This window comes from Petromyzon marinus, chromosome 1, assembly GCF_048934315.1.
Source record: "Petromyzon marinus isolate PM22_M1 ecotype Great Lakes invasive population chromosome 1, UKy_Petmar_22M1.pri1.0, whole genome shotgun sequence".
In the NCBI taxonomy this organism is placed as follows: Eukaryota; Metazoa; Chordata; class Hyperoartia; order Petromyzontiformes; family Petromyzontidae; genus Petromyzon; species Petromyzon marinus.
In genome coordinates, this window is record NC_133667.1 from 33,939,055 (window position 1) to 33,965,183 (window position 26,129).

Sequence of the window (26,129 nt, forward strand, 5' to 3'; positions counted from 1 at the left end):
GGAGCGTTGGTGAGTTTACTGCGTTATAAACCTGGGCCACCTGAATTCCATTGCTGCCCATGGATAATTTCAGTCATATCTGAGCCGATCCCGGACCCCTCCTTTACCAGTGACTAACGCAGCGTGGGGAACGCCTTTATTCAGCAGTGGTTTGGCATCGCGTTGTCAATAAAATAGTTTAAAGCCCTGACTCTAACTCTCCCCCGAACCCAAACTGCTCCCCTGAACCCAACGCAATTCATCTCACGCAGGCCCTTAGCAGCGACACGCGTGTACGGGGCCCCAGCACGCGCTCTGCCGCCACGTCCGTTTACTTTAACGGGTCAGGAGGGACGCATTAGGGAAAGGACTGTGCTTTAAGAGGATGGGATGCCGTAAAGAGAGAGAGAGAGCTGTGTCTGCTCCTGCTCCCAAAGTTACCACCACTCTCCTGGACCACCCCCACTGCCTCCTTCTCCCACCTCCCATCTCACAACGAGACAAGGGCCCAGCGTCCAGCAGTGGCCACCCCTTTGACGTTTCGGGATCGCTTGATGCGGAGAGAACGAGCCCGGACTTGAACGACGGACCACCCGGAGTTCGAGGAAAATGCGCAGGGGAAGAGGGGGAAACGCGACAGCCGTGCGGTCCTCGTGGCCTGCATTGAGACGCACGTTCGAGGGCTGTGGTGGAATAGCGGGTGGCTCTTTGTCGTCAGGAACGTCGCCTGCCGCTCGCGGATTGAGATTGGCTCGGCGGGAGCGGGGAGGTGGGGTGGATTCTCATCTTGAGGTTTGCACGGCTCCCGTTGATTTGTGCGATTCGCTCTCTCAAGGATGAAGGGAGAAAGAAAAAAAAAGAGTTCGCAACCATGAATGATTGCGACCGAACAAAAAACGCCCTAAATGCTCGACAAACAACCAGGAATAAATGGGGGAAGCGCCTTTTTAGTTTAAAGCGGCGTATCAAAATAAATCAATCGCGGCGGACAGCACTTTGCCTTGGTTAAAATAACGTGCGGAGGGGGGGGGGGGGTTGCGGTGAGAGAGCGTGGTGGCTCGTAGCCAATCAAAAGGAGGCATTATCTCGTAAATCCGTGATTTTTACCGGACTACAAATGACCGAGTGTTAAAAAAAGAATATTTGGCAGAGTAACAGTGGAGGTGCGTATTTCATTATTTGTATTTCTTTACAAGAGCGAGGTTTTTTTTTCTTCCCCAGCGCAGCGTTTTCTTGGTGTGCAACGCGGTCACTGTCATTCACGTGGAAGACAGAGCCGGAGAGTGGAGTTCACGCGAGATCGTCATTGATTGTGAGATAATTATTTAAGGAAATAATCAAGTGAGAGTGGTTTCATTTAGTGGTGGCATTGGTCCTCTGTCTGTCTCATCGTCATCATCATCTTGTGAACTGATCCATATCACCCCCCCCCCCCCCCCCGGTCTCTAGGGGAGTAGGTACATTTTATTACCTGGGACTTCAGAATGCCCACTCAATAAATAGAATAAAAAAAAACATTTGAATCCCACTCATACACCAGCAGATATATTTTTTTAAAATCTGAATTTTAGTCTTCTAGAATTTAGAGGCACCACAAAATATGACGGCTTCTGCTTAAAACATACACCCACCTGAAGAACAAAGCAAGTAAGTTAAATGTAAATAATTGTTTTTCTTACGATGGACAAAGCGTTATATTATTTAATGAGTTCATTTTCGGTGCATCCCTCAGTTGCTGTGATGTTGTCACCGAGAGACTACGCGTCGCCTGGGAGAGGGAGCACACACACTCACCTTTGAATTCTAAATTTTTGCTACCGAATGGAACACTCCAAAGGTCTGCCTGGCAGCCGAGTTAAATCGGGCAGCGGTGCCGCACCGCTGTTTTTGGTCTGTGTGTGCTGCGTCCGTGTCTGACTGGGAGAGGGAGCACACACACACTCACCTTTGAATTCTAATTTTTTGCTACCGAATGGAACTCTCCAAAGGTCTGCCTGGCAGCCGAGTTAAATCGGGCAGCGGTGCCGCACCGCTGTTTTTGGTCTCGGAAAAAAAACACAACAGAAACTGTGCCACTGCTGCCTCCAGATTAGCTCTCGCCCGCTGATAGACACGTGGGAGCACTGCGTCAGTCCGCGCATCTCGTAGCGGTTAGCGCGCTGCACTATCAAGACCCGAGTTCGATTCCTGCTCGCGGACCAGCATCGGTGGGGAATATCCGAACAGGTACTGGCCCTCCACTCGGCCGACTCAGCCTTAAACGAGTACCCGGTGCGGTGTGCAAATGTCATCGCCGGGTGTTACAAAGGCAGCCCTGGGGGTGATGCCGACCACACCACCCCAACGTGTGCCCTGACGCCATCCATAGGTGCTCGCTGACGGCACTCTCCAACGCACCGATGTGCTGAAGTAGTAACTAAATTGGCAAGTTTTTTTTTAAGTTGCTGTATCGGGTGGTGGCGGGGTTTAACGACGCATTTATGTTTACGCGATCTAACCAAAAAAAATATTTTTGTTATGACAGCACTTGCCCCGATACATCTGTTTGGGCTGCATTGTGGACCTTTGTGTTTGTGTGTCCTGCGCAGGTGGAGTTGAGGGAGCGAGGGACGTCCTCTGCGGAGTCGCTGCTGGGGCGGCTTGAAGGCCTCTCCGCCGTTGAGCCATGCGGGGACCGCGTGCCGCGTGTTTGTGGTAACATGGCCCCCATTTATTACTCTTTCATTTATCGTCCAGAAGCAACTTGTTTACATTTGACACGTGGGAACAAGTAAACTTTTATTTACAGTACAGCTGGAGCATCAGTGGAGTGGTTGGCGGCGCGCTGCGCCACGAACCGGGCGAGCTGTGTCCCATTCGTCTCACATTCGTGGCCAGCCATTGCAGAACCGGTCATGGGTCACCCTGCCATAACCGAACCCGCGCTGACCGGCGTTGCGAAGTGTGGCCGAGCAGCCCCCATGTCTGATTTAGGAATGGGGGTGGCCTTTATCCAGCAGTGGTTTGACGAAGGCTGCAAAATATCCACCGTGGTGCAAGCGTGAACCGCACTCTATCATCAGTGCGTAGATGCATAAAAGTGACCACAAGTTTTAGATTCAGTTGTTCTTCATTTCACCACGTGGGTGGTGCTCTTGATGGTGGTGCTGACGAGTGTTTGATGGTGGTGATGTTGATTATGTTGGTGATGGTGTCAATGTTGATTTAGGTGGTAATGTGTATTGTGGTTACGTCAATGTACGTGGTAAGCAGTATTTGTGGGGGTGCTCACCGCTATGCTGGTGGTGTTTGTGGTGACGTTGGTGTTGGTGATGGTTATGGTGTTGGTGATGGTTATGGTGTTGGTGATGGTTATGTTTGTGATGGTTATGTTTGTGATGGCATCGGCGTTAGCTGCGGATGGTAAGTGGCTCCTCGTCGTAGTGCTGGTGGCGACGGCGGTGGTGTTAGGGGGTTTAATAATGGTGTTTGCGATGACATGGCTGTTAGCTGCGGTGTGGTAACGTCGGCAGGGATGACGATGTTTACACCTCGTGTGAGTTGAAACGATCACGTGCGAAAGACAAACACTTTGCCCGCCTCCCTCCGTCGCCCTGAGCGGTGCTGTTTGGTCCGACGGAATGTCATTTTAAACGCCCACAGGTTTCACGTTCCTATCGCTCTGCTTTTTGTTTCGACCCCCAAAGAGCGCCAACAACGCAGGCTCAGCAGCAGCAGCAGCATCACGTCTGTTTACGCAACCTTAGGTGAATAGCGATGAGTCGCATACGCACTCGCAGATTTACCGAGATTCTCTTTTTTTTCTTTACGATCAGAGGAAACAAGACGATGCTCGGTGTAGTCGGCACTTTGCTTCGTTCATCATTTCGTTTTTTTGTTTTTTTTCAATGCTTTGCTTTATGTGCCCCCCCCCCCTTTTTAAAACGAAAGATTTCACAAAAGATTTCACGCTCTGCTCTCCTCCCCTCTCTCCCTGTATCCCCTCTCTCTCTGTCTCTCTCGTTATATAACACGCCGTCTCGCTTTGCACGGGCGGGTGGGAGGTTGCGAGCGCAATTAATTAAAGTTTTAGCGCAACAATTGGCAGGGGATGAGTCGACGGATTAAGGCGCTGGGGCCGTGTCAAGGGCTTTTGTCGGGCGTGGATCGAAGGTGAGGCCTCCGATACCCGATAACTTCTGGCAGCGCTGATCCCACGGGCTTACCCGGGGCACGTACTTGCGCTCACCGTGCTCCGATTGGCCCACGGCGTAGCCAGAGAGCCCACTCTGAAACACTCGCTCACGCACCGCGGTTGAATTCTCGATGCGGTTTGTTCTTTCAAACAGATGGATGCATAAATAAATGTCAGCCATTCTCAATCCACCGGTGGATGAAGGACTTTCCAAGCCACAATGGTTATTGGGGGGGGGGGGGGGTGTTTGATCATACTTCACAACGCCGGTCAATGTGGTCAGGACCGGTTCTGAACTTCTGACATGACTCTGAACTGAAAGTTAGCCGTGTCTTGGAATGGAACTCGGGTCGCCGTATTAATAGCACAGAGTGCTAACCACAGCGCCACCGCTCCAACCTCTTGCCTTGTCACATTGTCTACAAAAGCAAATTGAGCGCCGTCCAGTAGGCAATAAACGCCTCATTGGCGTTCTGATTGTGGTCTCATTTGCCGCAATGAAGTATTATATTGTCTGCACAAGCATTACACTGCATTGACGTTCAGCGAAAGAAAATGCATTTACTTACGCGAATATATTTTGTATAACCCCCCCCACCCCCTACACACTTTCATAGTGGAGTCTCGGGGCTTTCCTTAGAAAAGTCTTACAGCGTTATCATGTTCATACATTTACAGGGGCTGCTCAGGATCCCCTGCTGATCTGGCTCTGAAATGAACACTCTGATGGGGCTAATTTTCAGAACGGAGCGCTCTATTATTAGGTATGTGGCAGAGCACAACTGTAACACAGAGAGTGCTGGTAGATCATGAAGATTTGTAAAAAAATATATGGACTCCACGGAGCTGCAATATTTGCCCGAAGAAACAAAGTTAATTAATTCTAATCTGTACGGAGCTGCTAATTTCCCCACAGTTGCAGGGCTTTTGCTCTTAAGGAGTTTTTTTTTTACATTTGGGAGTAACCCATTGTGATATTTAATAATTAAATAAGGATTGATATGCGTGGTCTTACCATGGTGCTTTTGACTATGGTGGCCACTATGTAATTAGCATAATCGTAATATATACACATAACGATTATTACAAATACACGCACACCACTCGTTAATAGGATTGACCCAAATATCCCAATGCAGGACCCTCGTGGTCTTGAGAGTCAGCAAAACGTTCCAGAACACGCGGAGGGCATTATTGTTCGTTTCAATAAAAGCATCTTTCCGCTCCTTTGAGAGATAATTGCAGGGTTCCCGTGTGGATTGTGCGTTCGCCTTCATTGTCCACACCTTCGTGAACTGTAGCCGTGTGTCCCTTTCACTAAAACTAAACAAATTTTTTTTAGCAGGTAAGGCCCCACTGAGCTACGTAGCTCCTCTTTTTCTGAAGCGACCTGGCCATCACAAATGATAGCTCAGCCGGGAGTGGCTTGTGACATGGCAATTTATAGCAGCCAACCACTCGTAGGCGCACGTTTCTAATTTGTGGAGGGAAAAACTGGCGGACTCGGAGAAAAATCCACGCGGCCATGCGGAGAGAGACACGCAAACCCCACAGCAGGCGCGTCAGGGTCAGGTTCGAATCCACGGCCTTCTGTATACCAGGCGAGGTAGTTCACATCTCCCTAGCCACCTCTCCACTGCCACCCTCGCCAGATTACGTCCCCGGCGGGAGGGTCAGGAGGGTGCAGATTTCATGTTGAGAGCCCGCTTACTGGACCTGTCACTCATTATCCAGCACGTGCTTTGTTTTTGTTTCCTTAATCGCTCCTTCAGAGCTATTTCAAGAAAAACATTTTTTCCGACCTGCGAATAGCGGAGGGGATTATAAAGGAGGGCCACGATTTTCTGTCAGGTACTGGAGGGGAGAGGCGGGGGGGGGGGGGTAGGCAGAAATGTAACCAAATCGAATGATGCGGCACCACTTTTAGCAAAACGGGGGCTGCAAAGTTGGGCTCAGGATTGATGACGGGTTGACGCGAAGGACACTCACGGCGAGTTTGCAGGACAAAAGTAGTCCATGGTTGTTGGAGAAAACGCAGCAGAGTGGTTGTGTATACCCCGGGCGATTGCTGATGGCAGATCAGGGATCACACGGTGAAATACAGAGGCAAACGCGGAGAGCAGGTTTGGAGGGCTTTTGGGAAACGTAATTTGGCAATTGAAAGTAACAAACAAATGTAGCCGAAGAAGCAATGGAATGGTGTAAACAGGTATGTAATGAGAACAATTATAATTCAACGGATAGAAGAAAATAATCATGGATATTTATTTATTAAACATTCGTACGTGTGCAGATTTGTACAGCTATGGAAATGGAGAAAAGAAAAACTCCAGCAAACGCAATCTCGTTGTAACTACAATTCCTCTTTTAGGTTTAGACAATGAAGATACCGATTGACCCTAGACTCTCAACTATTGGAGAGCGCCACGAGAATATGGAATTTAACCGTCATCAAATATTTCCGCAAAGCTTCCCATCATTGTCCGCTCGGTTCCACCGAGCGTAAGGGGCTGATGGTTTCCATCCTTCGAGCTCGTAAAAAAAAAAAGAGAAACTAAAATAAAACCAAGAACAAGAAGCAGCAGCCCTCGCCTGGGTCAACCTTCCTTGCGCAGACGACGCAGGGGCAGCGTCGCCCCGCTGCGCTCGGAGCTAAAACTTGCGGGCCGCTGATCGCGGTCCTCGCCGCCAACACAAAGACACGATGGGTGGTCCTGTGAAATATGGATTCCTGTTTGTGGCGCACATAGATTCGTGGTGTGTGTGTGTGTGGTGTGTGTGCGTGCATCGCTTTACTTCTGCATGCGAGTAATTTTGACCGGGCGTGGTGTCGGCCACCCCACCCACCGACTGAACCTTCGTGTGCCGCGCGCTTGCCCCAATCAGCCTGTGTTGGCCTTCATCGGGGGGGGGGGGGGGGTCTTCGTCTTTTGTGCGCGTGTGGGAGCGACGCTTCAAACCTGGCCACCTCCGTTCGATTTTCGCGCACGCACAGCATCGGTGGTCATTATCTCAATTGGTTCTGGGGGGAATTCTCCAGGTCGACTCAGCCATAAGTGAGTACGGTACATTGCCTGGTGAGATGTGGAATCATCGGTGCTGTGCTGATGGCCGCAGCACTCGTTCGTGCACCGTGCCGGCCTTCATATGTGCTCACAAACACGACTTGCCCCAACAGCCTGTAAAGGCTATGTGTGAGTGTACATGTGTATGGGAATTTCGTGTATGTATGGGCATGTCGTGTGTGTTTGTGTGTATGTATGTATGTCTTTGTACATTGTATGTGCCTAATGTGGGTACGTCTTTGTGTGTTTTTGAAGATGGGTTTGTCTTTGGGTACATTGTGGGTGTTTTTGTGTGTGTTGCCTATTCATCCGTATGTATGCATGTGTGTGGTTTATTGCGTGTGGGCATATAATCAGTTTGTAAATGTGCCTGTGTGTGTGTGTATACGTCTGTGGTTATAGTGTATGTGTGGGTGGGCATGTCTGGTGTGCGATTGTCTCTGTCGGGGGTGGGGGGGGGGGGAGTGGTGGACATTCATAGATGCTTGTTTAAGATCACCAGACCCCCTGGCCTATAAGCGTCTTTGTTGGCTTATACATGCTCAGGTGTTTATGGGGTGCAGTTGTGTCGCATTAGGCAAACGCCATACCACAGGTGCCAGGTGTCCAGGTTCGATTCCTGACCACGCACACATTGTTTAACAGAGGCTGCCAGAACACAGGTCGACTTGACCTGAAGTGAGTTATTGTTGCATGTTTGTGGTCAAAATAAAAAAAAAGTGGAAAACAAACGAGGTCCGGCTCCAGCTCCTCTCGGATTGAGGGTGGGGGGCGGCGCGGGGTGGGGGGGGGAGTAGTGGTCGAGCGACTGTGATATGCCAATGAGGTGAGTGAACTTGGGGCAGCCAAAGGGACTTTGGTAGTGCAGGGCCCGCCTCAATCCCCCCCCTCTAGCCGCCAGGCCCCGGATACAACAGTGGCCCGGTGTGTCTAATGTTGGCCCGATCATCTGCTTGCAGGCCACGACGACCTTAAGCGTAGCTCACCGCATTGGCTGCTAAGGTTCGAATGGATAAAGAGAAAGGGAACCTTTTGCTTTCTTGTTCACCAAGTGCAACGGCGTGGTGGGGCATCACAGTGAGAATATTTGGTGACATTGGCGGGCCAGGCTGGATGTGGCTGTTGTGGCTTCAGTGAGTACTCGCTCACGAACGTAACGTCTGCACGCTTTCATCAATAGCGCTGTTCAGCAGTGATGCACGATTGAAAGCTCATTCCTTTGGAAGTGCTTTTGGTGTTTAGTTTGATGTCCATCCCCCACCTCCGATTTGCACGGTTGGATACGTAGGGTGTGAAAGAAGTTCAACATACGTACTACCATGAAAAGTGTACCATAGGCGACGCTTCAGGCCCGTGGCCTTTCCGAACAGAGAGACAAGCCACAGAGATTGAGCGAGATAATAACGGGCGACTCCACTCTACACCGTATTGGCCTTGATCGAAGTGTAATCATATTTCCGAGAACAGCAATTTGCCAAAGCGATCGTTAAAATAATTGTTTGTGTCCGTGTGCCGGGCGGTGTCCACCAGGTTGGTGGCAGCGGCGGCGCTGGTTTACCCTCACGAGATCCCGCCAGAGCATCGCAAGGCAAGGAGTCTCCGGCACGGCGTGGCGTAACCGAGAGAGCCCCGCACTCCTTCTCCCCACCCCCAACGCCAACTCTTCCCCCCGCTCCGCAACCACCCAGCTGCGCACGCGGTCCATTCCTTTCATGAGGCCGACATGCGCTCCGCACAAACGCCCCTTTCTGTGCAAAGAATAATGCGATGCACAATGCGAGTTTTTGTTAGAAGATTTTTTTAGTAACGTTGGGGGAGGCCGCTTTTCCCTCCTCTCAAATTCGCGTTGTTGACGTTCGAGACCATCAAAGGTATTGCCCGGTCTGCCTCAAAATTTGTCACGTATTAAAAAGGGGGCAGATATGACGAACCCTGCGGGCATGCCTGTAACTGGCTTATTTTATTAGGGTAACGTTTCATCTGGATCTCATTGCCCGTAAAATTTGAAGATATTATGGTTACGCATCGTGCCCCAATTGTATGTGCTTTATAATCTTCATATGTTTGGACAAATGACAGGAAATGTTTAGGCATGTATTGAAGGATACGCATATGCTTGGGGAGGTCTTCATTCAGTAGTGGATTAATCATGGCGAATGGCAATGATGTACAAAATTATTATTATATTTGCTGACCCGCTTATACTGGACGTCAGTGAAAAAGAGCTTCATAGCTCATCGGATTCCTCCAGTCTGAATACAGATTCCGATTCTGAGAATTGAACGATTCATCTTCGGACCTTTTTTAACTCTTCATTCCCCCCCTCCCCCAAAGAGCGCACACCGATTTACACACGCTCTCTCTCCGCATGCGTAGGTTCGCGAGAGGATAAGGCGCCAGTTGCCTGGGTCGCAGGACAAGGAGGTTGACACGGGGCCCCCAGGACAGGGCACGTGGGGACCCTGGGGCCCTTGGTCCGACTGCAGCAGAACGTGCGGCGGTGGAGTGCGCATGCAGACGCGGGAGTGCCTGCCCCAGTCTCAATTCACGCAGCATCAGCAGCAGCAGCATCAGCAGCATCACTCGGCCGTGCCTCCACACCAGGGGGGAGGCACACACACGGGCCTACATTCCGTGTCACTGTATATGCCGGACAGCCACGCTGCTGGTCAGGGTCAGGGCCAAGGTCACGGCCAGAGTCACGGCCAAGGTCACGGCCAGAGATACACGCCCGGAATGGGCCAGGGCGGCCACCGTCCGGTGCCTAACGGCCGCACGCACGGCGTAGCCGGCCGTCCTCCGCACGGTGGCAGGCACGGCGGCATGCCGCCCTCCTCGTCATCTTCCTCCGTGCGCCCCCTCTACTCTGACGGCGTCAACTATGGCACCAACCCGGGCGTCGGCTTCCACAGCGGCGGCGGCGGCGGTGTGCCTGGCCAGCCTCCATCGACCGGCTGGCACAGCGGGGGCTATGCCAGGCCATCGAGCGGCCGGGCGACTGCCGGACAGGCCGCCTACCCCGGCGCGGGCTACGGGAGGACGGCCGCCTTCTCGCTCTACACGAGGAGCGACGAGGGACCGGGCGCGGCGGACGAGAGAGACGCCGGCTCCGAGGCTCCCACGGGGGCAAGCGCCGGTGGCGGGTCGCGCACGGCGATGTCCGTGCAACCCCTGCACGGCGCGGGCGACTCCTCCTCAACCGCCGCATCGTCATCGTCCGGCGTGGCACCCAATGCGCATGCGGAATCGTCGCCGACTGATTCCAGGTGAATGGCGGTGCCTGTGTGTTTGTCGATCTTAAATAGGCAGGTTCGATGACACAGATACTGGAGCTGATGCATTGAATGTAACATGCATTTTGCTGCATCACCATCAGCCTTGATCTATCCACTGCTGGATGAATGTCTCCCTAAGCTATCGACAACTCTCACTGCCTCGTGATGCGACAGGCCATCTAGCTTGTGATGGACACAATTATAATGTCATCGCTGCCATATCCACAGCGGATGTAACACCAATATTTCTTCCTCTATCCTTCGTAACTTTAGTGAACACACAAAAGAAATAAAAAATTCCATTCTCCCCCCCTTTTTATTTCATTTTAATGGGGACAGGTCCTCCCGAACCTCCATCCGGCCGGGGAGATACGGCTATGGGCGAATGCCCGTCATGTACTCGGCCATCAAGCCCGCCGACGGCGAGCCGAGCCGCGGCGACGCGGCCGCGGGTGCCAACCAAACCCCGCGGCCTCCGTGGCGCTCGCGGCAACCTCCGGCGCGCGCCGGCCACCCGCAGCAGCACCCGCAGCAGCAGCACCCGCAGCAGCAGCAGCAGCACTCGCAGCAGCAGCAGCACCCGCAGCAGCAGCATCAGCAGCAGCAGCAGCCCCCGGGGATCGCGTCGCTGCCCCTCTACGCCGAGCGCCCCGCGGCGAGCGAGCGCGACCAGCGCGGGACGCCGCTCGCGCACGGAGATCGGCACCCGGCCCCGCGGCACGCCGCGCTTCCCTCCCGCGGCGGCGGCGGCGAGCGCCCCGCGCCCGCCCACCTCCCGTGGTCCAACGGCACGCACCGCCCCCTGACGCGGCTCGATGGTCCCGGAGCCCGGGCGTTGGCGGGCCTGCCCGCCGGCGGCGGTCGAACGCACAGCCGCGGAGAGCGCGCGTTCCGCCAGTGGTACCAGTCTCACCCGCGCTACCTCGGCGGTGGTGGCGGCGGCGTGGGAACGCCACCGCCAGTCGCGGAGAGCTTTGCGGGTCACGCGCACAGCAGGGCGGAGCAGCCCAACGGATACCGGCCGCGCCAGGACGCAAGCCGGCAGCAGCAGCAGCACAGAATGAGCAAGCGCAGTCCCGAGGAAGAACAGCTCAAGTGCTCCGGACTGGGCAAGCAGTACAAACTCTGCAACCTTCAGGTATGGGAAGAGAGCGTGTGCATCTTGTACACGGAGAGACGCGGCGATTGGGTTGTCCTCTTAGGTCCTCCGTCCCAGTGGCAGGTCCACGCCTCAAACTTCCTCCATCTCAACCCTATCCTGGTTCCCATCACCTCACAAAGCCACACTTAGTAGCAGGGTTCTTGAGTCTTGGTGGTGCATGGCTCCAGTTCTACAGGAGACGTGGGTGGGGGGGAGGGCAGAGGTGTGGAGATCAGCAGTACAAACTCTGCCATGGGTCTTCCAGTCTCAGGTGACGTGTGCCCGTAGATATATAATTGGAATGCAAAGGCAACACGCGATGATGCGCCGATGCCGGCCTCCACTAGACCGGTTCTTCTGGGAAGCTGCGTGGGCTGCGAGCGCCCGTCTGGCGGAGAAAGGGCCGGTGATGAAGCCACCGCCAGAGAATTCCAGTTACTTGGTGGGTCTCTACGTGTGCGAGTCTACGGATCCCGATGCGAGCCGATAGGCCTACGTGAGTCTATGGGTGTCTGTGCGCGTCTGGAGATCTCCGTGCGAGTCTGTTGGTCTCTAACATGAGCGTGTGGGTCTCTGTGTGAGTCTACCAGTCTATGTGTGAGGCTATGGGTCTCTCGGTGAGTCTGTAGTTCTCTGTGTGAGTGCCAAATATGAAGCCACTTCCTGTGCATTTGGCCGCGTTCGTAGCCCACCCTAATTGCCAGTGCCCGTGAGCCATAGCTAGGGAGGAACACTTGAGGTGGTTTCCCACTTAGTTCCGTTTGGATGCAGTTTAACATCACACCCAGGACGATGTTAAACTTTTTTTCGCACCACCGTACATAGCCAACCGTGCTAATTGGAGGCGCGGGGGGCAGTGGGGGGGGGGTGACAACAAACTAAACACAAAAAAGCAGTTCTAAAAAGAATGCGTTTTCAATCTGGATTTAAAAGTGCAGGGAGTGAACAGAAGGAGGCTAAAATAATTCCCCAAATGTGGCAGTTACCGCATTGTACTCCTGTGCTGCGCGGGCCAAAATGCGTCCCCTGCTGATGTGTTAATGCCAACTTGTACACAGCTGCTGCACCGTCGTCCGGGTAGATCCGCACGTGGCTTCAGTGGAGAGCCCCCCTGTGTCCGGGGCGTATCGAGTTCCGCGGTGCGTGCGGTGCGTGCGGTGTGTGCTTGTGGTTTGCGCGGTATGTGTAACGGCTTTGGCATCTCTGTGCTCAGGGGCTCGCACATTGTGCGGCTTGCTCGCTTGTTTATTTATACCGTTTCTCGCTTCCTTGCTCTCTTGCCTCTGAACTGTACGCGTTCAAGCATTTTTGTTTTGTTTTTAGGTCGGGCAAAAGTCGGAGAGCGCGTTGCATATGCCCTACCTGGAGCCAATCGTTTGTACGGGTTATCTGCAGATTGACGAACAACCATTTTATGAAAAACGTAAAAAAATGCAATTGGTGGTGCAGATAACACCGCTGTACCTGCCACGATAAGCACGATACACTGAAACTACCGTTGCTACACTCAAATTAATTAAGACCGCTGATATTGAGCACTCGTTTTCAAGAGTTGCTTTGCAAGAAATCCCACGTTAAAGTTTAAAATTACCGACTTTTGGACACGCAAGATGAGTTGTGGCATTAAGCGATTCGGCACTTGTTGGCCAGGAAGTGGCTTTGAGGGGCAGGGCATGGGAGCACGGCAAACGATGGCCTCGGAAGAGCCAAAATCGCCGTAAATTTACGGCGACATAAATGGGCGTGCCGCAGTCCGGTGCGCACGATAAAATTGGCACTCTCGTTTTTTTCTTTGCTCTCTCCTTGCTCGCCACGGCATCTGCGCTGAAATATGTTGCGTCTCTTTTTACACGAAAAAAATGTTTCACGGGCTTTCGCGAAGCCCGTCGCCGTCCCTTCTTTTGGTTAAATTCCTCCGTGAAATGTGCGGTGTCACGTGAATGGAACGGAGTGCCATCGTTCTGCAGAGGGAGACTTGCGCTCGCCAGCAGAGCGATGCTATTAATGGCCGATAACCAAAGCGAGACCAAGCCGGGTTCGTTTCTCATTACACGCAAAGTTATTTCCACAAAGGAACCACAACACCTTGCTGATCTCGTCAAGGAGTGTAAACCATCACGCAGACTCCGGTCATCCTCGCGGCAGCTTTTGGCTTACCGTCGAACAAAGGTGGTCCCTGCACTGCCGTGATTTCAGATGAGCTTCTGCAGCCATCTGGAAAGCTCTTCCTTCCGATATTAGCAAGCCACTGGAGCTAATCAGTTTTACATTGAGATTCAAAACGCAATTATTTTAGAACTGCGTTTTGTGTTTAGTTTATTGTCCTTCCCCCGCACCTCCGATCAGCACGGTTGGCTACGTACGGCGCGAAAGAAGTTCAACACACATGCGTACAGATCAGTGCGTATCCCACCGGCAGAAAGTATAATCTGCACAATTGAGCAGAGCTTGAAGGCTCCTCCGCTTTGTTTACCCAAACGACGTGGGAAGGAAAATCCCCCACAGAGGTCATTTCCCACTAAAATTATGGGCTCTCGTCCGAGAGCAGTAAAAGGAAGCCATGGCCACAGACGCGGCCCATTATAGCGTTTGATCCTTTGCTCTCTGCAAACACAAAAGGGAAAGCACTCTCGGAATTTGAATTTGCTTTCTTTTTACAACACTCCACACACTGCTGTGAAGTGTAAAAATAAAAATAAAACATTTGTGGTTAAATGATGTTCTGATGCAATGATACTCGTTGCATTGTGGGAGGAGAGGTGGGGTCTTGGGAAAGCCTTCATCCAGCAGTGGATCGACCACGGCTAATGATGATATAGCAATGGTATCATATAAAGGGCATTTTCTGCACTTTGTTTTTCTTGGTACACGATTGATGTTATGTCTTCTGCATGAGATAATGCATGGTTGTTTGACTGGTTATTTTTATTTATTTAACCTTCAACACATCACGGTGTCTCAAACCAACGTTAATCAGTGTTCACCAAGTCAGGAGCTGGTATTTTATTTGCAGTGAGGGAAACAAGTGTTTGATCCCCTGCTGATTTTGTACGTTTGCCCACTGACAAATAAATTATCAGTCTATAATTTTACTGGTAGGTTTATTTGAACAGTGAGAGACAGAATAACAACAAAAAAATCCAGAAAAGCGCATGTCATAAATGTCATAAATTGATTTGCATTTAATGAGGGAAATAAGAATTTGACCCCCTCTTAATCAGAAAGATTTCTGGCTCCCAGGTGTATTTTATACAGGTAGCGAGCTGAGATTAGGAGCACACTCTTAAAGGGAGTGCTCCTAATCTCAGCTTGTTACCTGTATAAAAGACACCTGTCCACAGAAGCAATCAATCAATCATATTCCAAACTCTCCACCATGGCCAAGACCAAAGAGCTCCACAAGGATGTCAGGGACAGGATTGTAGACCTACACAAGGCTGGAATGGGCTACAAGACTATTGCCAAACAGCTTGGTGAGAAGGTGACAACAGTTGGTGCGATTATTCGCAAATGGAAGAAACACAAAAGAACTGTCAATCTTCCTCGGCCTGGGGCTCCATGCAAGATCTCACCTCGTGGAGTTGCAATGATCATGAGAATGGTGAGGAATGAGCCCAGAACTACACGGGAGGATCTTGTCAATGATCTCAAGGCAGCTGGGACCATAGTCACCAAGAAAACAATTGGTAACACACTACGCCGTGAAGGACTGAAATCCTGCAGCGCCCGCAAGGTCCCCCTGCTCAAGAAAGCACATATACATGCCCGTCTGAAGTTTGCCAATGAACATCTGAATGATTCAGAGGACAACTGGGTGAAAGTGTTGTGGTCAAATGAGACCAAAATGGAGCTCTTTGGCATCAACTCAAATCGTCGTGTTTGGAGGAGGAGGAATGCTGCCTATGACCCCAAGAACACCATCCCCACCGTCAAACATGGAGGTGGAAACATTATGCTTTGGGGGTGTTTTTCTGCTAAGGGGACAGGACAACTTCACTGCATCAAAGGGACGATGGACGGGGCCATGTACTGTCAAATCTTGGGTGAGAACCTGCTTCCATCAGCCAGGGCATTGAAAATGGGTCGTGGATGGGTATTTCAGCATGACATTGACCCAAAACACACGGCCAAGGCAACAAAGGAGTGGCTCAAGAAGAAGCACATTAAAGTCCTGGAGTGGCCTAGCCAGTCTCCAGACCTTAATCCCATAGAAAATCTGTGGAGGGAGCTGAAGGTTCGAGTTGCCAAACGTCAGCCTCGAAACCTTAATGACTTGGAGAAGATCTGCAAAGAGGAGTGGGACAAAATCCCTCCTGAGATGTGTGCAAACCTGGTGGCCAACTACAAGAAACGTCTGATCTCTGTGATTGCCAACAAGGGTTTTGCCACCAAGTACTAAGTCATGTTTTGCAGAGGGGTCAAATACTTATTTCCCTCATTAAAATGCGAATCAATTTATAACATTTTTGACATGCGTTTTTCTGGATTTTCTTGTTGTTATTCTGTCTCTCACTGTTCAAATTAACCTACCATTAAAATTATAGGACTGATCATTTCTTTGTCAGTGGGAAACGTACAAAATCAGCAGGGGATCAAATACTTTTTTTCTCTCACTGTACATCAACGTTTGTTTTTCCTGAGGCAGGCCGCCACTGTCTTACATTGAAGAGCCAGCAGCTACAATTTGATGTTGTTTTAGTACTTGTCTGTCATGGCTTGGGGAGTCCTGCATCCAGCAATGGCAGTGGATAGATTAAGGGACGACGTTTTACTTTACATTCTAAGGCTATCCTTTGCCTTAACTGCACTGCTTAGCCCCAGTTTCGTCTCTGGTTGCCACATGTCAAGGTTTTCATAGGATCATCCTATATATGGGTGTAACTGCTGTCCTGGGAAATCTGTAAGTCTTCACGTAACATTAAAAGACCGGGATATTGTCAGTTGCGGAACGAAAATCGACTCAAGACGAGGCATTTAAATGTAGTTCTCTTCTTTTCCGGTATGGTGAATTATTCTTATTCCCGTGATATATCCCAGTTTAGTTTTTCATAACCCCCGGTATAGTCTCATATGTAAATCGAGTAAAGCATTTACAAAAAAACCCACCAGAGACGCTCATTGGAATAAGAAGCCAACTTTTAATCCAATCTACAAAGTGGCATCCTAACAAACTACGGGCGCAAAACAAAAACAACAACCCTAATTTTAAGTGCGTTCCTGCAGGAAGCTGAGAGTGACACTGGTGGCGTTGTCTAATCTGAGCCGGTTTAGTTGAGCTATACAGAGCCTGCGGGGCCACTGTGGCGCGCACTGATAAAGCAGCGGGATATGGCGGTAATTTATAGTGGACCCGGTTCACGCGCTTTATGCGTCCCCCATAGCTCACTCACTCGTGCCCACGGGGAGGAACTGCGGTTAATTCCACGCGTCTTTCAAATCACTTAAAGGTGCCCGAAACGGTCTTGATGAATCCGCCATGTGGACGGCGTGGTAGTAACTCATCCTCATCTGCGAATACATTTCAAATTTCCGTTGGCTGCCCGATTAAATTTTTTTTCTGCGAACCGGCGTTGGTTATTGATGTTGACGGTGGGTGGTAAGATTGAGATGCCCGTTGATTTGATGAATCGTCGCGATTCGGCGTCACGACTCTATTCAACTAATTTGTACCACCATGTTCGTACAGGTGATCATTTGCTCGGTAAGCCTTGCTTTAAGGACATCGATTTTAATTGCTTATTCGGTGAATTGTGACATCCACGATATCAACTTGTGGGTGTTTCATAGACATGTCCTTTCACACCTCTGGTAAGCACGGTTGGCCACGTACGGTGCGAGAGAAGTTCAACATATATACATACTTTGCAACACAATCGTTCACATGCCTCACGCCTAGCTTTTATCTTGCATAACGCAATTCGGAATTGTACCCTTGGCTTAGCACACGCATCAAATCTACAAATGCAATGTATGTACAGCCGTTCGTCAATCCACTTCTGGATTAAGGCATTCCCATGCCATGTTAAAGTCGTGAGGGTTGTTTTGCCCATACCTCACCACACTGGTTAGTAGGAGTTGGTGAAGTGGTGGTGTTGGTGGTGGTGGTCCAGGCCCAGTTGTAATATCACTAGCTGTCAAACTCGGGTCGTCAGATTGATAGTGCAGCGCATTATACACACTGCACCACCACTCCACCTTGCAAATGCATTGATTCTTTATAATTACCGCGACTAAAGGCGTAGTCTAAACACATCCGTGTAAATATTGCAAACCTTCTTAGGGTTCACGTTCCCCGAGTCAAACCTGGCACTCTGTCTGTTGGCAGCGTCTTGCACACAACCACGCAATAATCTTCGCAATTGATTCCTGACCCCTGCACTGGAGAGTCAAGATGGCTTAGCTGTACCTCGCTGAGGTTGGTTAATACACCTACGAGGTGTCACGTTAAAAACCAAAGTTTTTGATTCCCCCTCGGGTGGCTCCCACTTTACAAAAGTGTCGAGCCGCTGATCGCCGGACACTGGACATCTGTAAAAACTACTGAACATCTGTGAAAAAGAGCTTCATAGCTCATCGGATTCCTCCAGTATAAATATTCTGATTTATGACTGGACATATCAAGAGGAAGAGTGTAGAAATATATGCCCTCCCCCCCGCCCCCCCCGCTTAAGTTGATTTCTAGAGATGAACCAGCTGGTTCAGCAGTTCCACTGCAGGATTATTTTTTTTCCGCCCGAGGACGGCCGCTTGTGTTGCGATCGAAACGTCGTGATCTCTTATTATTTTTTCTACCTACGTGACTTTACCGAAAGAACCAAAGAGTTTGGATTCCTGCAGTCACGAAAGCTTCCAATCTAGATTGCATAGATCTCGCTTCGGTAGTTTTTTGTTTTATCGTCTTTGCATTCCAAGCAGTTGGACGCAGGCCGCCCTCCCTATACCCCCCCTCCCAGGCTCCCCTTTCGCAGTGCTGCCAACCCACCTTCAGCGAGATGGAAACAGCCTCCCACCTTCTGATGCCAATGAAATGTCACGTTTTCAATGGCACGGTTCATTCGTGAAATTATTGCGTTTATTCGTGACTTGCCGTTCGCTTTAATTCACGACTCCGCTGTTTCTGTTATTGTTACAGTACAATGGCTTGGAAATGTTCAAGAATGTTTTCACTGTTGGTGCCGCTGTGACAAGCAGGCGAGCAAAAAAAATAGATTTGTACAAAATAGAGGGGGTGGGGGGGAGGGTCGCTTCTCATAGCCGTCATCAGACGTTGTTCTGTCCACCCCGGGATTAAGGCCTCCCCACGCCGTCACCAACCCACGCTGTCCTGCGATGCTACAAAATCCACTTTGGTCCTGCAGATGAGCTCATCATATCGTTGTTCCTCCCTCTGTGCAGTGGACATCATCTCAGCGTGATTCCTGCTTTGGTTGCTATTCTGTCACCGGTCTCATTCGTCGGTCGTCGGGGCCTTCCAGCCGTCATCTCCATCCCGCTCTCGGTTCCCACTTCAATCCATCAGTTTCATCCCCATTTGCCTTCAACAGCTCCTCCGGATCTACACGCTCCTCTGCGCTGTCCAGTTTTGTCTCTCCAACAATCATTTTTTTGCCTCATTTAGCAAACTTGTACGCACATTCTAGGGCACATGTGTTCATCTCATAAGCTTCGTACCACGGTTATTCCACAGTTCATCACACGGTGAGAAGTGACGTGCAAAACTAGAGTACGACAGGTTGGTGCATTCCTTGTGGAGGAATTAAGTGCGGGTTTTTTGCACACCCCTTTTTTTTTACCCGGTCGGCAGGCATGGACGCGAAGGTTAAATTCCGCTCATTATGAGCAGGATTAAAGTTTTAGTACATTTAGAGTCGGGGCAAATATTACGTTATCACAGGCACCAATGTATTCCGCTAGTCAACTATCAGTCTTGCCACAGATTTATCTGTGAGCAGGCCGAGGCTGCCAAGGGGCCCTGTAATCCCATGGTATTTTTGTGATGGATTATCTCAATTAATAACTCGGATCTCCGCTGCACACGGAATTTATTGCACTGCGCCTCTGTGAGCTATTGCTTGCGACGCATCCCATGAACGAATTTCCCACGCATGCATTTATCCCGCTCTCTACCTTTCACAATGTGTGTATGTTAAACTTCTTTCGCACCGTACGTAGCCAACCGTGCTTATCGGCGGTTGCGGGGGAAGGACAACAAGCTAGACACAAAAAGCAGTTCTAAAGAAAGGAGTTTTCAATCTGAATTTTAAAGTGCACACCTAATATCGGAAGGAAGAGCGTTCGAGACGGCCGTGGAAGCGCATCTGAAAGCGCGCGATGCGTTGACCGTCTTTGTTCGAAGGTTAAATGCACCGATCCTCCTAGCTGTAGAGGTGAATATGTCGGTCGCACGACCCTGTATTGTCAGCGTCAGATAGTTGTGAGTCCAAATCCTGGTTGGGGGTTCACTCAGACCATCATCCCCCTGGGGGGTGATAAATTGGGTACCACTTTGTTGGAGAAGGACAATGGTTGTCTGGCTCCTGTCATTGGAATTAGTGATTTCCAACTCTGGCTGAGCATCGCCCCAACGCTCATGTGAGCGCGAAATCACTTTCGCTTGGCTTTTTAAAACTTTTGCTAGTGCTGGCCTTTGCAGCTGCAGTTTAGTTAACTCGCTGTCTGGATTGCATCCATGTGATTGCAAGGCCATACACTGTCATCACGCCTAGCAATATTACACTGAGACAGAGTCGAAGGAGCGCGCTGATTAAGGGAGCGTGCACAAGTTCATTGACATCCTATTGAGCGTTGAGAAGAATAAGTGCACTTCGGTCGGGCTCGTCACGAGAAGCGGTGACGGCTGGTGGTCGAGACTTAATGGCGGAGTAGCAGCCAAAAGGAGGGGACGTAAACCATTCTTTAGCGGAGATGGAGCGATGAAATCAGCTCATGTGCACGCAAGCTGCGTGGACCGTTGCCTCGCAGGAACCGGGAGGGATCGCAGCGGCTTGAGGAGGCTTTCATCCCGCAGTGAATAGATGAATGGATGACTCTTAATCAGTGGTTGTATAACGATCTCTTTACTTTACTGGCACCCAGAGTAGACGTTACTTCGTGTGGGCACCTGCGCGGGGGAGCCAGACGAGGAAGGGGCCATTCAAGTTCCGTCTCAGCACGCCCGCTGTGGTTAACGCCGCTATTCTCGCGGCGTGGAGCAGCGCCACTCCGAAGAGAAACGGTGACAGAGCGCAGCCACTGCCAGGCTGCCGTGGAGACTTGTAAACACAGCAAGCACTGTGGCCCCCGTAATGCTCTTCCTTTAAATCACAAATAAATAAAATAAAAAAACGGCCCGATCTGGCACACACATGCACTTGGACGAACGGTTAGGATGCCTTTCGCCCCGTATCAATTGAATCCGATGATATTGTGGCCACGTGGGGGAAAAGTGGGCCCCGTAGCGAGAGACGCTAAACGGCAGAGACGGAGATCGGTTTGCACGAGTTGCCTTCGGAGATGCAATCGAGCCGCACGTAGTCGTCGTGAGCCTTGCATTAGAATGTGGCAGTGTTTACGGTTAAACAACTCGCAGGGGTTATGTCTATTGTGGGCGCAGGATTTATTTACAGAGGAAAAAAGGGCCCGGCAGCTTGGAAAAGTTGGCATGGGGCATAATGATCTTTGGCATGTGTTAAATTCTCGGATTATGCATAAGCCACTCAATGGGTTTAGTAATGGAGGGGTGTGTCAGAGTCCTGCACCCCAGCCGCGCTTTAACCACTATTTTTGTCCACGAGATGGTTAAAAAAAATGCTTTTGAGCCTTGCCTGGCTCTCGTTTCATGAACAACTCAATCTGCCCGCCGGTCGAGAAGTTGTTTTTGGACGTAGTACAAACATCGTGTCATCGTCCCGTTCACTCGCGTGCTTCCCTGTCCACAAACAGGGTCCGAAATGCGCTTTCAGGGAACAAATAATAACGACGGCGACACGAAGAAGAAGGCGCCCCGGCTCGCGGCCTCTCTGTTTGTTCGACCGGTGCGTCGACGTCGCCGTGACGTCGGGCTGCGTGCTCGTCTCTCCCCCACCCAGGCGTGCTCCGCTGGGAGCCGCGACGCCCGCGAGATGCAGTGCTCATCCTACAATGGCAAGCCCTTCATGGGTCGCTACTACGAGTGGGTGCCGTTCCTGGAAGGTGAGCCCCTCCCTCGCTCCGTCGCTCCTTCCCTCATCCCCTCGCTCCCTCCCTGAACTCCTCCCTTCCTCACTTGCTCGCTCGCTCGCTCCCACCCTCACTCATCTCTTCTAACTGTACATTATAAAACTGAACTATTTTTTTTATTTTACCAGGTAAGGCCCACTGAGCAATATAGCTCTCTTATTTTCAGAAGCGACCTGGCTATCACAAATGATAGCTCGACGAAGTTGCTTATCATCACGTGGAAATTTATAGCAGCCGAATGCTCTAAACGAATGTTTATGAATGTGGAGGGAAACTCGGAGGACCCGGAGAAAAATACACACAATCACGGGGAGAGAGAACATGCAAACTCCAAATATACAGCAGGCGTCAGGGTCGGGGTCAAACAGACGACCTCCTAGCTCGCCCTCTCCCTCTCACGCCCTCCGCGTCTTGCTCCTAAGAACCCCACCACCCCCATGTCCCCTCCTCGCAATGACGTCCCTGAAAACGCCAGTGCTAATGGGATGGTGACTTAAAGATGTCGATACTCCATTAAATAAATCCTCCCAACCAGTTTTAAAAATGCCGCTTTTCAAGATGCATTTTTTTAACTGTGGCATATTTTTGGGGGGGTAATTGAGCTACACGGATCGTTGCACCGTAGGACTGTGTGGGATGGCGATGGCTTTTGGGAGGCCTTCATCTAGCAGTGTGTAGATCAACGACAGATGATGAGATGACTAATTGTGTTGTTGATGGACAGCAGCGCTGACTGAGGTCCACATTACTTTTCAGGATAACCGGTCTGGCAATTGCTCAGGACTGGCTCCATCATATTCCTGTACTCACTCATACTCTCCGTCGTCCCAAAGTGAAAAACCCGAAAATGGAGTCGGTGACTCTCATCAACCCAGAGTCATGATCCACCACAATGTGTTAGCAGTGGCATTGCATGGTTGGCAGAGCCACTGGTTTCAAATAATGAAATTGGTGCCTGGGCATCTCCAGCCAGAGGGCCCCGGTGCAGTTGCACAGCCTACACACGCGAGACGTCAATCCCACTGTCTCTTAATGTCGCAGCCCTCGGTGCTGTTTGCATTTGGAGGCTTTTGAAAGTCCTAATCATACCGTACGGTATTGTAGGCATAGTAGGAGATATTGTCTAAATGTTCACCTGTTATGTGGCACTCAATCATCCTTGGGATTGTAGACACATAGACGCATGAATGTCTTTATTTAAAACCCGGTGAGAACTTTTATATAAATGTACACTCAGGTGAAAGATAAGTAAGCAGCAATGGATCCTGGAAAAATAACTTTGTAATTTGTTGAAACACTTCCAGATGCTGTTATGCAATTTGAATGTTAAACAGAGCCAGCACCTTGTTATATTTTCATTCCGCTAAAATCTTCATGCCCTCATTAACGAAACAGCAACATACTGAATGGCTAAATGTACATATTAGGTGTCGTGTAATATTTCTTTTCAGGAGTTGTTTGCATGCAGTGAGTTCTTTTGGACGTGCGTAGCCGGAGGAACTTATAAATATTTGTAAATGTTCGTTGATGAAATACACAAATGTCCCTGACGGCCAATGTGGACTGAAAATCTGTGTTTACACCATCTGTTTCTTTGCACACATTTGGCATCGGGCATCACTCGAGAAACCTTCCTTTGGCACGACGAGATTGTAATACATAGCAATAACGCGGGACCTTCTGCATCGCCTCCTTTCAAGTTGTACGAAACAGATAATTAAATAAGCCACTTTTTATTTTATGCCTGCTTCCTGCTATTTAACCATGTGAAATCCCGTTGAGGTAATCTCTCGTTTGCAATAGAGAGCAGCTGCTCTTCCAAACAGAGCAGTGATAATGATGTTGATGATGATGATAATTATTATTACATCCTAGTTGTAATTAAGGATGTATTTTTTTGTCATTTAAGCTGTGGCACAGACATACGATGGATTATTATTATTGAGAAACGTGCCCGTAACATGCCTTAACCACTCGCTTCCATCAGTTTGCATGCCTCTGGGTAAATGACCCAGAGACATTTTCGGGCAGCAGTAGGAATTTAATCGCTGACCCCACGTAAACTGGTTCAGTGCCAAAACCGCCTGACCAATCGGTGGCTAAAATATTGTGCAGCCACCTGGTATGGAACCGTCGATCCAAATCGCACGTCACGGATGAATATAATCAGGCTGCAATGATCAGTGTTGTATTGGATGAGAATTTCAGCTGGAAAAACAAAAACAGACTGAGAAAATAAACCGTATGATACCACTACGGAGGATTTCGCGGCTGTCCTGCACTGCTCTCCGACGTTTTTTTTGGGTTGTGCCGTGTTCGCCACGAGGTCTGACGTTTCACTTCACGTGGTGGGAGCTTCTTCAGGAAATTAATATTCAGTTTGCAGCGGGTGCAACGGGAACATTGGACATAATCCCGAACAGCACGCGGTACAACCCCGACAACGCATCGGCATGCAAAAGGTTTGTTAATTTTTTTTGTTATTTTATTTTCACCTACGTGACTTTACCCAATAGAACCAAAGAGTATGCAAAAGGTTGTGATTATGACTGGGGTAATGATTAATTCATCTTTTGCCGTATTGCTGTGGCCTGTTTTTGCTATTCTTTCAGTTTTAAATTGAGAGGGCATTTGGCTAAAAATTTTTTTTTTTACGCGCGCGGTGACTTGCGTCTCACGTGTGCCAAAACTGCAAACGCCGACAACCGACCAAGAGTGGGGCCTTTTTGTGTTTTTTTTTTGCTTTACGCGATAGGGGCGTTGTTCAGAGAAACCACCGCGACGCTCCCGCGGAGGGTGAGCGTCGTGGTGGAGAATCGCCGGAGCGGTGCCTCTGGCGACACCGCCACGGGGGCGGTCTGGAAATCTTAAGACCAAAATTGCAGGGATCGCACCGGCGGCAGTGGCGGCGTCGGCCAGCCGGCTGGCCGGCCGGCAGGAAATTCTGTGTTTTTAACATCGCCGTGGGCTGGCCTCATGCACAACGACGCGGCGACGCGCGCACGAGGGCCCAGCGCGCCAGGGGACGGCTGACGACAATCCGACGCGCTCGGAGCGAGGCGATGCGGGAGATGAAAGCGATCGCGCGGGGGGATGATGGAGACCCCCTCACGCTCTCCTGTCAAATGCTGAAGTGTTAAAAGCCACTGTCTCCCCCCCCCTCCCCCCCCTCGAGATAAGCAACGCCAGTAGCTGCGTGGGAATGCGTAATCTTCTTAGAATACAGTCCTCTATCGCGACGCTTAATCTTTGCACTTTGGTGTCCTGCCGGGCAAAAACACTGCGTAATTTAATCTCGCTCAGATGAAATGCATTACGCTACACGGTAAAAAGTAACTTTCCAAGATCGTATCGCTCAATTTTGTTACGTCACGATGCTTCTAACAGCATTGCCTCTGAGTATCCGACAGACCGCCGCGTACACACCCGTACGCACCGCCGCAGTGCCAGATTAAGCTAGTGCGGGGCCTGTAGCATATGTTATAAAGGGGCCCTAAATTTTAAAAATAAACATGAATATGAAAACATAAAAATTTTACTTGCACAGTAAAGTTATTGTATTTTTTCATTTGCTATACAGACAGATAATAAGACAAATCGCTAACCGTAAACACCCAGTCGTTCCTAAAAGTTGAAGGTGGTATAGTACTATAGTAATAGAGCAAGTGCAGAATCACTGAACCGGAATTGACAGCTTGAAAGCATTTAGCGCGGGGCCCTTGGAAGTGCGGGGCCCGTAGTTGCATATGTAGCTACTACATATGTAGCTACTACATATGTAGCTACTACATACGTATGTAGTGCATATGTAGCTACTTGTGCTACTAGGATCATCCGGCACTGCACCGCCGCCGTCGTCAAGAGCGAACGCGGCGGTGCCATCGATCACCGGGCACGTGGCTCTCTGAAGGGTGTTCGGCTCGTACCCGCGCATCGTTCGGCACGGCGGGGAGGGAGCTCCCGGCGCGCGTGGACCAAAGAAAAGCGTCGGACACCGCATCGACTCGTTTGGGGCCATCCATTTAGTACGTACGTATGGAGGGGGGGGGGTTAACCCAAATGCGTGCGCTTGCGTATGGGGGGTCTACTGACAATAGGAAACGGGGGGGGGGGGGTGAAGCCTCGATAATAATTTGTCTATATTAGCCTTCAAATGAGTTAGATAGTCCGGCGGTGGACTATCTGTTTGCTTAAACACGTTAATATTATTCATCCTTGATCGTTTCTGCGTGGAGTAAATATCGGCCGTTCTATAGGATCCGGGGGGGGGGGGTGGG

At 50.4% G+C, this 26,129-nt stretch overlaps 1 protein-coding gene across 3 annotated transcripts in view; it reads left to right on the forward strand.

The window, feature by feature from the left end:
- THSD4 (thrombospondin type 1 domain containing 4) overlaps window positions 1-26,129 on the forward strand; it is a 147,551-nt gene that overhangs the window by 3,634 nt on the left and 117,788 nt on the right. The window contains exons 2-7 of one of the 3 annotated variants that reach the window (XM_032950224.2): window positions 1,201-1,291; window positions 2,568-2,673; window positions 8,749-8,806; window positions 9,595-10,484; window positions 10,833-11,631; window positions 21,723-21,825. In XM_032950224.2, coding sequence (XP_032806115.2) covers window positions 2,645-2,673; window positions 8,749-8,806; window positions 9,595-10,484; window positions 10,833-11,631; window positions 21,723-21,825 — 1,879 coding nt within the window. In that variant the 5' untranslated portion in view covers window positions 1,201-1,291; window positions 2,568-2,644. The remainder of the gene's footprint in view (window positions 1-1,200; window positions 1,292-2,567; window positions 2,674-8,748; window positions 8,807-9,594; window positions 10,485-10,832; window positions 11,632-21,722; window positions 21,826-26,129) is intronic. The other 2 variants (XM_032950216.2, XM_032950207.2) reach the window with 2 other exon arrangements.